General features: G+C 41.9%; 1 protein-coding gene and 1 long non-coding RNA gene across 2 annotated transcripts in view; both read left to right on the forward strand.

The window, feature by feature from the left end:
• LOC111953887 (uncharacterized protein C8orf34 homolog) overlaps positions 1-4,636 on the forward strand; it is a 34,752-nt gene extending 30,116 nt beyond the window's left edge. The window contains exons 2-3 of the mRNA XM_070435679.1: positions 2,278-2,422; positions 4,485-4,636. Of these exons, the coding sequence (XP_070291780.1) occupies positions 2,278-2,422; positions 4,485-4,636 (297 nt within the window). The remainder of the gene's footprint in view (positions 1-2,277; positions 2,423-4,484) is intronic.
• A 3,979-nt stretch (positions 4,637-8,615) lies between these two features.
• LOC139022633 (uncharacterized) lies at positions 8,616-10,789 on the forward strand. The gene is made up of 2 exons (XR_011474330.1): positions 8,616-8,932; positions 10,170-10,789. It is a non-coding gene; the product is annotated as an uncharacterized lncRNA (long non-coding RNA).
• Positions 10,790-13,961: the final 3,172 nt, after the last annotated feature.

Genomic DNA, 13,961 nt, shown 5'->3' on the forward strand with positions numbered 1-13,961 from the left:
ACACTCACGGGTGGGCTGGTGGCACCAACTCAGCATAGACCCAGAGTCAGAGCACACACAACCCACCGGAGCTACGAAACACTAATTATAACTGTTACATGCCACCATCGTTAGTGGGTTTATAATTGAGTGCTGCGCGTACAGCAGAAATTCACTTTAGTACTTGAGTGGCAAACGCCTTTTGATCTGAGCACAACGACCCCCCCCCCCCCTTTGTGTTTCAATAACGAGTAGTCAGTGTGTGTGTATGTGCTTGCAGGTACAGTATTTGTGAGCTTCTGCTTATGTACTTGACAGTGTTTCAGTAGTGAAACAGCCTGAGTAGCTAAATTATTCAGCTTTAACATGTGGAGAGATTATCTCTTAACGTGGAGAGATTATCTCTTTAGCTGCAGGGGATTTTGATTCCTCAACAACACTGCTTCTTTTAAGACATCACCTTTTTTGGCAGAGCATCCCATGTCAGTGAGTCTTTTGGAATTTGTGAGGTCTCTCTCTCTCTCGCTGGTTGAGATGTACTGTAGCCTACTGCTGTTGCCATTTTAGCTGCTCTGCACAGACACAAAGGCCAGGCAGGCATGTCCCCTTGACCAATGACCTACTGTACTCTCTGCACGGTCAAGACTAGCATAGCTGACTAAGGTATTACACACGTTCTCACACAGAAACACAAACATACATTTTAGTAGAAGCTCTTATCCAGACCAATTTACAGTAGTGAGATCATACATTTTTCATACTGGTTCCACGTGGGAATGGAACCCACAACCCTGGCGTTGCAAGTGCCATGCTATACCAACTGAGCCGCATGGGACCTGGGTTGATGGCACTGAGTCAGTGGACCCAGCACTGGGTGCATGCTGGGTAGGTGCCACCAGCCCAGCCCTCTACTGCATTTCTGGTGTTAGCTTCAGCTAATCTGACTGAGTTTCAAGCCGAGTTCATCCCCATAGCCCTGATATCACACACACACACACGGAAATAGACTAACTTTGCAGAGCCCTTCTAAGAATGTAGAAGTTTATTATCAGTAGCTGCTGAATTATCCTCACTGTGCTGTAAGTGGTCCTGGTTTGTGTAGTGATTCTAATCAGGTTAAGTTCCACATTCTTTTTTTCTCTGCGTGAAGCTGTCATTACTAAAATGCAGGTATTTCTCAGCTCATATTTCATGGGAATGCAAAGGTTCTTGTTCATCATCCCTTTTTTAACAACATGTTGGCTGTCATGGTTTGGCTTGATGGCACCCTATTCCCAGTAGTGCACTATCTAGGGAATAGGGTGCCATTTGGGATGCAGCACTGTATCTAATTAGGCATGTCATGACTGGCAGATAAGATAGAGAATACCCATCAGACAGTCTGTCAGAGCAGCATGCCAAGTCAGGTGACCTCAACCCCTGCTACCTCTCTCTAACTTCTGTCGTCTTTTCTCTGTTCTCTCTATCTTTCTCCATTCTCTCCTTTTCCTTCTGCTTTCTGTCCAGATCTCTTTCTCTTCATCACCTCTCCCCTACCTGTTCTCCTTTCGCTCCACTCCTCCTACGTCTCTGTTTCCCCACTCTAGTCATCTCTATCATCTCTGTCATCTCTATCATCTCTGTCATCTCTATCATCTCTGTCATCTCTATCATCTCTTTCCTCTTCCTGTATCTCTCTCTGCCCTTGTCTGTCCACCCGCCTGTCTGATTTTTTCTACCTCTCTCTCCTTCCTCCCTACAGCTTCCTCTCTCTCCTTCTCTCCATCTCTCTCTCCCTCTCCCCAGTCTGTTCGTCCGTCTGTCTGGCTGCTCTCTGTTCTGCCCTCCTTCCTCAATCTCTCTCTCTCCCCCCCTCTTTATCTCCCTCCCACTCTCCTCCCCAATTTTGTCAGTCTGCCTGACTGCTACCTGTTCTGCCCTCTCTTTTTTCTCCCTCGGAATTCATCCCACGCTCACCTTCTCATCTCCTCCGTCTGTCTAACTGCATTCTATTCTCCCCATCTATCTCATTCTCTCTCTCGCTCTGTCTCTCTGTCTCTGTCTCTCTCTCTCTCTCTGTGTCTCTGTGTCTCTCTCTTTCTCTCTCTCTGTCTCTCTCTCTTTCTCTCTGTGTGTCTATCTCTGTATCTCTCTCTCCATCTCCTTCTCTCTCTCTCTGTCTATTAGTGTCTCCGTCTCGCTCTCTCTTTCTCTCTGTGTCTCTCTCTCTCCCCCACTCTTAATTTACCCTCTCTTTCTCTCTCTCCTCCCCTGTCTCTCTGTCCATCTGTCTGACGTGTCTCTGTTCTGTCTTGCTAGGAGATGATGACCAGTCTGATAAGCGAGACCCCAGATCACCCTATTCCTTTTCTCATCAATCACCTGCAGACCAAGCAAGGCAGCCCCGGCAAGCTGCACAGAACACTGTCGGGCTCTGCCGCACTGTGGGCCCAGAGCTCTGCAGGTAGGAACACACACACACACACACACACACACACACACACACACACACACACACACACACACACACACACACACACACACACACACACACACACACAGACAGACACAGACCCATTACACACCAGATGCTCACATAATGTGCTAAAATTATACTTTAACTATGCAACTCACCCACACATACGCCACACATGTACTTCACAACACTGTCAAACAGTGCCTTTCGGAAAGGTATTCAGACCCTTTCACTTGTACACCTTATTCAATTTTGTTACGTTACGAGTACCTTATTCTAAAATCGGACTATTCATCATTTTTTCCCTCATCCAATCTATTCACAACACATACCTATCGCATTAATGACAACAAACACGTTTTTTAGAATGTTTGCAATGTATAAAAAACTGAATATCACATTGACATACCAGTACCTAGTCAAAAGTTTGATCTGTATGCATAGTCTCCTTCTTGGATCAATATCAGCCGATATACAAACCTGGAGGTGTGTTGGGTCATTTGCATTCTGAGAATAAACACATGATAAGTCTATCACTGCCATGAATGTTGTGGTAGCCATGCCTGGTTAAGTTGCCTTGAATTCCTAAAATAAATCATCTGACAGTGTCACAGTGCACAAACACGCAACCAACACCATCACTACCTCCTTCCTCACATGCCTTCACACAGGTGGGAACACCACACTCATGCGGGCATGTCATATGTACTTGTTCCCATACTCTGCATCTCACTTAGACACAAGCGGTTGGAACCAAAAATCTAAAATTTGAACTCATCAGACAATGGACAGATCTTTCTACCAGTCTAAATGTCCATTGCTCGTGTTTCTTTGCCCAAGCAAGTATCTTCTTCTTATTGGTGCCTTTAGTAAGTGGTTCTTTGCACGCAATTCGACCATGAAGGCCTGATTCCACACAGTCTCCTCTGAACAGTTTGAATGTTGAGATGTGTCTGTTACTTGAAGCTCTGTGAAGCATTTATATTGGGCTGCAATTTTCTGAGCTGGTAACTCTAGTGAACTTATCCTCTGCAGTAAGAGGTAACTCTGGGTCTTCATTCCTGTGGCGGTCCTCATGAGAGTCAGTTTCACCATAGCGCTTGATGGTTTTTGCGACTGCACTTGCGAAAAAACGTTCAAAAGTTCTGTACATATTTTTCTGGATTGACTGACCCTTCATGTCTTAAAGTAATGATGGACTGTCGTTTCTCTTTGCTTATTTGAGCTGTTCTTGCCCATAATATGGACTTGGTCTTTTACCAAATAGGCTATCTTCTGTATACCACCCCTACCTTGTCAACAACCACAACTGATTGGCTCAAACGCATTAAGAAGGAAAGAAATTCCACAATTAACTTTTAACAAGCCCCACCTGTTAATTGAAATGCATTTCAGGTGACTACCTCATCATACTGGTTGTGAGAGAATGCCAAGAGTGTGCAAAGCTGTCATCAGGGCAAAGGGTGGCTACTTTGAATAGAATCTCAAATATAAAATATATTTTGATTTATTTAACACTTTTTTGGTTACTACATGATTCCATATGTGTTATTTCATAGTTTTGATGTCTTCACTATTATTCTACAATGTAGAAAATAGGATAAATAAAGAAAAGCCCTTGAATGAGTAGGTGTGTCCAAACCTTTGACTGGTACTGTGAGTATTCAGACCCTTTACTCAGTACTTTGTTGAAGCACCTTTGGCAGCGATTACAGCCTCGAGTCTTCTTGGGTATGATGCTACAAGCTTGGCACACCTGTATTTGAGGAGTTTCTCACATTCTTCTCTGCAGATCCTCTCAAGCTCTGTCAGGTTGGATGGGGAGCGTCGCTGCACAGCTATTTCCAGGTCTCTCCAGAAATGTTAGATCGGGTTTAAGTCCGGCCTCTGGCTGGGCCACTCAAGCCACTCCTGCGTTGTCTTGTCTGTGTACTTAGGGTTGTTGTCCTGTTGGAAGGTGAACCTTCACCCCAGTCTGAGGTCCTGAGCACTCTGGAGCAGGTTTTAATCAAGGATCTCTCTGTACTTTGCTTTGTTCGTCTCCTCCCAGCAGAGAGTAAAGGACGTCGTGACTTCAGGAGTTATGAGAAGCCCTGGCAGATCCATCCTAAGAAACCCAAGAAGTCTAAGAGTGATCTGGCTGTGTCTAACATCTCCCCTCCCTCACCAGAGTCCAAGTCCCGTGAGTGTATCTGTATTTGAATGCTGTATATCTGTGAGAGCCTCTGTATCTCCCTTCTCTAGTCCAACAGACTGTAGTAGAGGTTTGGATAGGAACCGTTCACCCTTTACGTTGATACCTGCTGTACCCTAAGTATTCACCTTATTGCTTTGTCTTCCCTTTTATACACCTATATAACCTTTAACAGCCCTGTCAGTACCTCTGTCATTACGAATTGATGTCGGAACCTCTCGGCAGCAGATGTAGCAGGTGCCAATCCTGCCTGTCTTTTCTGAACAAAGTCCATCGACAGTAATACAAATACCAGAAAGCTTCTTTGCTTTTGGTGTGACAGACAGACACATCAGGTCTTAGTGTAGGTGGTGTCACGGCACAGCGCTTACAATCTCCCCTAAACTCCAGCAAGCTGAACTACAGGTTTGAGTAGGAACAGTTCATCCATTGCATTGATACCTGTTGTACCCCAATTATTCACCTCATTAGTTTCAATCTCCCCTTTTAATTGAATGTAATTTCCCATTAAATTAGTCATGGTTAACTGTGCTAGAGCCAGATGAGTACACTACCGGAGGGTCTATAGCACAGATAACTGGGGGGATGGAATCTGAACGAGCGAGAGAGAGAGAGATGGGTCAGAGAGAAAAAGAGATAGAGATGGAGAGAGAGGGAGAAACTTCAATAATTCAGTATTGCTCTCTGTCTCTGCCAGTCCCAGGCTATTTCAGGCTGTGGTCAGACCATTGCTCAGGAGGAAATGAATGTGAGGATCTGTCTCTATCTCTGTGTCTGTGTGTGTCTACCCTGGTGGCCCTGATTCTGAAGCTTTTCCAATATAAAACACTATACCTTAACCGGCAGTAAAGAGACAGAGCTGTGCTCCTCTCAAAGCTGCACCAGAATATAATGGGAGATGTTTTTTAAAATATTTAATATATTGGTGGCCCCAGCGGGAATCAAACACACAATCCTGACATTTCAAGCTCCATGCCTTACTAACTGAGCCACAATGGACCACAGGATACCTTCTTATACGATGTGGATTTCACTCATGAAACATATACTGAGTGTACAAAACATTATGAACACCTGCTTTTTTCCAATGATGGATTGACCAGGTGACAGTTATGATCCCTTATTTATGTCACTTGTTAAATCCACTTCAATCAGTGTAGATGAAGGGGAGGAGACAGGTTAAAGAAGTATTTTTAAGCCTTGAGACATGGATTGTGTATGTGTGCAATTCTGAGAGTGAATGGGCAAGACAAAAGATTGAAGTGCTATTGAACGGGGGGGGGGGGGGTTCTTAATGTTTACTACACTCAGTGTACATGAAACATACATGGGGTATCTGTATTTGACTTATAGTAACTTATCATAAAAGAACTGAGCTTTCTCTATGTAAGGGTGCTCTGCTGTATTCTGCTCCACATGCAGGCTTACATCCACTATCAGAGAGATATTAGACCGTTGGACTGTGGTAGTAACGGAAAGACAGAGAAGGGGTTGAATGGAGCTGAAGGGTGGGACTAATAACAACAAGATACCAAATGTAAAACATACGGGGTCTGTAAAGTGTATATAGGTTCAGAACTTTTGTGACATAGCACAGTTACAAATATATGGCAAATGAAACTGGATGGACATCAGAAATAGAGGAAGGCCAGGAGAAAAACAAACATAATATAACTATTGTAAAATACATTGTGTCTGTAAAATGTATATAGTATGTATAAGCTGGAAGTAGAAGCCTCAGTGTTGTTGTCCATTAGTTTAACTCCAATTAGGGGATTGGAGGAAGGGTTAGGGGAAAATAATAAAGGAAAATATATTTTTAAAAGATAGGTATATTTATATATGTATGTGTATTTGTATGTATATGTTTGTGTATATATATATGCATGTTTATATATGTATATGTGGGTATGTGTATTTATGTTACGGGTGTGTACTGGAGGCGAAGTCAGGTGCAGGAGAGCAGAGTGTAGTGAACAGGCGCACTTTTTATTCCGGTCAAACGAAAGCACAAAAGTAAATGTGCCCAAACACGGAACATAGATAAAAAGTATGGCGCTTAACAATACCACATAACATAAATACAATTTTACACAAAGACATGGAGGGGAACAGAGGACTAAATACATGCAGTGTGATTAGGGAATGAAAAGCAGGTGTGTATGGAACAAGACAAAACAAATGGAAATATGAAAAATGGAGAGGCGATGGCTAGAAAGCCGGTGACGTCGATCGCCGAACACGGAGAGGAGCCGACTTCGGCGGAAGTCGTGACAATATATGTACATTCGTGGCCAAAGGTTTTGAGAATTACACAAATATTAATTTTCACAAAGTCTGCTGCCTCAGTTTGTATGATGGCAATTTTCATATACTCCAGAATGTTATGAAGAGCGATCAGATGAATTGCAATTAATTGCAAAGTCCCTCTTTGCCATGCAAATGAACTGAATCCCCCCAAAAACATTTCCACTGCATTTCAGCCTTGCACACAAAAGGACCAGCTGACATCATGTCAGTGATTCTCTTGTTAACACAGGTGTGAGTGTTGACAAGAACAAGGCTGGAGATCACTCTGTCATGCTGATTGAGTTCGAATAACAGACTGGAAGCTTCAAAAGGAGGGTGGTGCTTGGAATCATTGTTCTTCCTCTGTTAAACATGGTTACCTGCAAGGAAACACGTGCCGTCATCATTGCTTTGCACAAAAAGGGCTTCACAGGCAAGGATATTGCTGCCAGTAAGATTGCACCTAAATCAACCATTTATCGGATCATCAAGAACTTCAAGGAGAGCGGTTCAATTGTTGTGAAGAAGGCTTCAGGGGGCCCAAGAAAGTCCAGCAAGCGCCAGGACCGTGTCCTAAAGTTAATTCAGCTGCGGGATCGGGGTACCACCAGTACAGAGCTTGCTCAGGAATGGTAGCAGGCAGMTGTGAGTGCATCTGCACGCACACTGAGGCGAAGACTTTTGGAGGATGGCCTGGTGTCAAGAAGGGCAGCAAAGAAGCCACTTCTCTCCAGGAAAAACATTAGGGACAGACTGATATTCTGCAAAAGGTCCAGGGATTGGACTGCTGAGGACTGGAGTCATTTTCTCTGATGAATCCCCTTTCCGATTGTTTGGGGCATCCAGAAAAAAGCTTGTCCGGAGAAGACAAGGTGAGCGCTACCGTCAGTCCTGTGTCATGCCAACAGTAAAGCATCCTGAGACCATTCATGTGTGGGGTTGCTTCTCAGGCAAGGGAGTGGTGTCACTCACAATTTTGCCTAAAAACACAGCCATGAATAAAGAATGGTACCAACACATCCTCTGAGAGCAACTTCTCCCAACCATCCAGGAACCGTTTGGTGACGAACAATGCCTTTTCCAGCATGATGGAGCACCTTGCCATAAGGCAAAAGTGATAACTAAGTGGCTCGGGGAACAAAACATCAATATTTTGGGTCCATGGCCAGGAAACTCCCCAGACCTTAATCCCATTGAGAACTTCTGGTCAATCCTCAAGAGGCGGGTGGACAAACAAAAACCCACAAATTCTGACAAACTCCAAGCATTGATTATGCAAGAATAGGCTGCCATCAGTCNCCCACAAATTCTGACAAACTCCAAGCATTGATTATGCAAGAATAGGCTGCCATCAGTCAGGATGTGGCCCAGACGTTATTTGACAGCATGTCTGGGCAGATTGCAGAGGTCTTGAAAAAGAAGGGTAACACTGCGAATATTGACTCTTTGCATCAACTTCATGTAATTGTCAATAAAAGCCTTTGACACTTATGAAATGCTTGTAATTATACTTCAGTTTTCCATAGTAACATCTGACAAAAATATCTAAAAAGACTGAGGCAGCAAACTTTGTGAAAATTAATTTTTGTGTCACTCTCAAAACTTTTGGCCACGACTGTATATATATAAATATATATATTTACCCCAAAAATATATGGGGGATTGGAAATAATGCAGACAATTACATTGATGGAAGCATCAATCTATCTGCAATATTAAAGCTGATCCACCCCTTAAAAGAAAAGAAAAGACAGAGAGCAAGAGAGAGAGAGAGAGAGAGAGCGAGGAGGAGGGTGGAAACTGTTTAGTCTCCCCTCTCATCCTGATATGAACCTTGAACATGTGATATCCTGTATGACGGGAAATGAAACTTAAAAGCAGACCCTCATTCGTTTGCATATTGCCCAAACGACACACCATTGTCAAAACTTCATCTAGAACTGTTCTAAGGTAATCTGTTGAATCACTCTTACCTTATCTGTACCCTGAGATCAACATCACCTCGACAACATTAGGTAAGTAATCGTGATCATACTTGATAAGTTTTACATTTTGGTTTCAATATTCCGACTCTGCATTTTGGTTATTTTTGTAATCTGTTGATGAGCAGTTTGTTTAGGATGTCCTTTACCTTGACTATTTTAAGTCTCTTAAATCCTCTCTGTAAAATGTGCATATGATCAAAGAGTAGGTCACCAACAAAAAAGCGAAAACTATTGAATGAATGCATACCATGACATTTTCATGTAATAATTTTGCACCTTACCATTTTTGTTTATAATGTTGTGAAAATAATGGGGATTTGTTACTGTCACCCATGGAAGTTAAGCTACATATGTAGGAGTTTCATTTGAGCCAGTTTGCTACAGCAGCAAAATAATCCTGCAGCAACAGGAAATTTGAATTATTATGTGGATTAAAGTAATTGGACAATTTTGTAGGTGTCGATAAATTATTTGTTTGGGGAAATCAAGTCTGAAATGTCAAAGTGGAAATGACAAACTTTAGATGCCTTTTTAAAACTCAAATACACTACAAGTTTACATTTCCTGCTGTGAAGGAAAATTCCCAGCAACAAAGAAGTTAGCCGAAATATCGTGTGAACAGACCTTTGATGGGGGAGGTGCTCAAAGTTTAAAAAAGCCACAGTCACTCATCACATATTGTAGGGTAAACAAGCTAGAACCACAGATGAAAGGGAGGTAGTGAAAGTATCTTTGCTAGAATCACTACTGTGGTGGTCTAAATCAGTTGATCATCCCAAATGTAGATGAATCAGCTAGTTAGTTATGCTTTCAAAACAAGCTAACTAGTCTTTACTTGATTTAAATCGGTTCTGCTGCTGACAAACAGTCAAACTGCAGTTGCCCCTTTTCCTGTCCCTGACCGTGAGACGACACATGGTAGTAACCCTAAGTAACCTACTACTGGCAGTAATCATTTCAAACTCCCCACCCGGCGCTGTAGATCACTCCTCCATGCAGTTGAAGGTGGGGGAGGGGACTTTTTTCAAGATTCATGAGTTTATGAGAACATTCAGATTGATGGGCAATTTGTTACATTTAAAGTAACAAGAGAGAAAATAAATTAGTTTAAGAAACACCACCAATGAAAAGGCACTGTTTTAATAGTAGGGACAAAGGGCAGGTGCTCCAGTGCCCCTTAGACTCTATCTGTGCATGTGCCTGACTGGCCATATCATTAGGGTGTAGTACCTCTCTCACATCGCTGACAGTCCTGTCTTTCTTACAGCAGCATTTACAACACCATGTGGGCAGAAGATGACTTCACTCTTCCCTCTGGAGTAGTGCGACTGGGCCTATCTGAACCACAAGATGGCATACCTACGTCATGTACCACGGCACCACTAGGCAGGCCGCAAATCAAATCCTGAACACTGGTTTTCGTCAGTCTTCTGGTGGTATGTTGGGGCGTGGAGTGTACCTCAGTCGAGACATGGAGAAGGCAAGCAGGTACCCCTGGAGCTTCCTGAAAATCAGAGGGTTGTCATCCGAGTCAAAGTCAATGTGGGCAAGGTGAAAAGAATTGACCATCAGTATCATCCTCTGCGGACAACCTGGCCATGAGAACGGTTACGATACCGCCTGGGTTTCCTCCTAACTGTGGTATGGTGAAGAGTGGTCTAGAAGAGGACTGTGTCTGGGATCCAAAACCGCGTCACTGTCTTTAGATTTCATCCAGCCTAATATGCAACAGCCCCAGGGTCATTCACGCTGGTGAGGAAGGGTGGATAATGTGTAACAATATGAAGAAGAAAATAACATTGAATGTATTTCAACAGTATGTAATTTAGTCTCATTGACTAAAACAGTTGATTTTGACCAATAAATTGTTACAACAATAAAACGTCATCTCTTGTTATGTCATTGATCAACATTCCATTTCTCATGACTTTTCCCATGTCATGACAGAGAAACATTTACAAGAAAACAAAAACTATGGTAGCTCACCTTCTCCTGACTGCCAGGCGAGGTCTAAGAGATCAAGATAAAAGCAAATAGTCCATATCTCAATATACTGTAGGTACCAATGATTATGGTGAATCACTCTATTCATTTCAACAAACAACAAAATAAACAAAACAATGAACATTAGTGAAAATAATATTTGTACCTATTGCTTACTTTGAGCCAATGAAATATGTTAAACAGCAAAAAGCCAGAATAGATTTTTCTCTCCATAGGAAGACCAGTTAGTGTGTTGTGTGTTATGTGTCTTGTTAGTGAGAGTTTATTGCAGGGTAACCGTGCACTTCAAAACAGGCTAAAATCATGAAACATCACGGCGCCACAATCTCATATTTTATAATTAATATTTAATAGCTCATCCTCCCAGGAAATAAACTCATCGGCAGTTCACATACATGTGTATTATTATTCAAACGTTACCTTCATTTATACTTTTTAACACATTTAATATTCATTCTGTTCCTTGTTTGTTTCTAGTCCTTCTCTGCTACGTTACAGTTGACTCATTACTTTTATTTATTTTTATTATTTCACCTTTATTAACCAGGTAGGGCTAGTTTGAGAACAAGTTCTCATTTGCAACTGCGACCTGGCCAAGATAAAGCATAGCAGTGTGAACAGACAACAACACAGAGTTACACATGGAGTAAAACAATAAACAAGTCAAACATACATAGTAGAAAAAAAAAAGAAAAAAAAGAGAATCTAATACTACAATGTGTGCAAAAGGCATGAGGAGTAGGCAATAAATAGGCCATAGGAAGCGAATAATTACAATTTAGCAGTTTAACACTGGAGTGATAAAATCATCAGATGATCATGTGCAGGTAGAAATACTGGTGTGCAAAAGAGCAGAAAAGTAAATAAATAAAAAACAGTATGGGGGTGAGGTAGGTAAATTGGGTGGGCTATATACCGATGGACTACGTACAGCTGCAGCGATCGGTTAGCTGCTCAGATAGCAGATGTTTAAAGTTGTTGAGGGAGATAGAAGTCTCCAACTTCAGAGATTTTTGCAATTCGTTCCAGTCGCAGGCAGCAGAGAACTGGAAGGAAAGGCGGCCAAATGAGGTTTTGGCTTTAGGGATGATTACAATGGAATGAAGGAGAAAAATASATAGAGAGGAAGGAAGGAAAGGGAGGAGAGGAAAGAACAGCAAAGAATAAACATGCCTCTGRTAAKTTGTYRGTGTGTTAAGACACCGTGTGACTCATGTTGGAAATTAATTTACGCTAAATAACAAATAACATCCTCCTATTCTTCCTCAAAATGTCAAAAGGTAGATTACATACCTGTGTACTCTCCAGGTTTATAACCTTAACATGGATATCCCCCTACTGTAGAATACTTCCAGTAATCCAGTGTATTTCAGTCATGAAACATACATGAAACATGCATAACACATGGTATCACTGTATCTTTGTAGAACACGTCCAGTACTGTACTTTACACAGATGGCTGATGCAATTCAACGTATTCATCCATACAGTGGTGATGTTCAGAGATACAACACAGTACAGTGATGTATGCAGGAGCAGCACTCACTTCTCAGGAACATAGAAGGACAGAATCCATCAAAGTAGTTTTAGATTACTGCTTCAGATGACTTTCTAGAACATTTAGTAGTGTCCCTGCTTTCACCCACCCATTTCCTGCTGTATTTCAGATCATTTCAAAGTGATGTATTTTTCATAAGGGTCTAATACTGTATGTCCTGATGAAAATAGATCTCTCTCCATTATTGTCAGACAGTAAGTCTAACAGAACTGCTAATGTAATCCAAAACTCTGTGTGTTTGTGTGTTTCTGATGGATTATTACTACAGATGTCGGATCTTTACTTGATCATTTTGTTGTGGCTGAGATTTTTCTTCCTGCATCAGGAAATTCAAATGAGACCCGTGAGTCCCTGACAAAGAGCAGTTCTCCTTCTCTCCATGCTGGGCATTCGAGTTAATAAGATTACGGTTCGCAATCAAATGAATGTTCTCTCTTGCTCGCTCAAACGCTAGGCCTAGGTCCTATTTCTGTAACAGTCAAATGTACAAAAATGTATCTGAAAAGCAGCCAGACACATCATCAACCATCATTTTACACAGCTTAATAACAATATAGATATTTGTCTCCACTATGCTGTGACGTTCAAGTGTCAAGTAAGTAAGGTCAGAATTAAGTTCAATTGTGGCCTTCACTCTGCTGTTTTTCTCTCGGTTCCTGAAGCTTTTCCAATATCCAACACTATTTCTCAACTGCCAGTCTGGCATTGAAGAGACAGAGCTGTGCTCCTCTCTACACCAGAATACGGACGGAGAGAATTGTATTTCAGTCATGAAACATACATGAAACATGCATAACACATGGTATCACTGTATCTTTGTAGAACACGTCCAGTAACTGTACTTTACACAGATGGCTGATGCAATTCAAAGTACTCATCCATACAGTAGTTGTTCAGAGATACGAATCACACGTACAGTGATGTATGCAGGAGCAGCACTCACTTCTCAGGAAACATAGAAGGACAGAATCCATCAAAGTAGTTTTAGATTACTGCTTCAGATGACTTTCTAGAACCATTTAGTAGTGTCCCTGCTTTCACCACCACCCATTCCTGTCTGTATTTCAGATCATTTCAAAGTTATGTATTTTCATAAGGGTCTAATACTGTATGTCCTGATGAAAATAGATCTCTCTCCATTATTCAAACAGTAAGTCTACACAGAACTGCTCATGTAATCCAAAACTCTTGTTGTGTGTTTGTGTGTGTTGATGGATTATTACTACAGATGTCGGATCTTTACTTGATAATTTTTTGTTGCTGAGATTTTCCTGCTGCATCAGAATGAGCCCCGTGAGTCCTGAAAAAGAGCAGTTCTCCTTCTTCCATGCTGGGCATTCGAGTTAATAGGATCACGGTTCGCCATCAAATGAATGTTCTCTCTTGCTCCTCAAACGCTAGGCCTAGGTCCTATTTCTGTAACATCAATGTACAAAAATGTATCTGAAACAGCCAGACACATCATCAACCGTCATTTTACACAGCTTAATAACAGAA

This window comes from Salvelinus sp. IW2-2015, linkage group LG27 (assembly GCF_002910315.2).
Source record: "Salvelinus sp. IW2-2015 linkage group LG27, ASM291031v2, whole genome shotgun sequence".
Classification (NCBI taxonomy): domain Eukaryota; kingdom Metazoa; phylum Chordata; class Actinopteri; order Salmoniformes; family Salmonidae; genus Salvelinus; species Salvelinus sp. IW2-2015.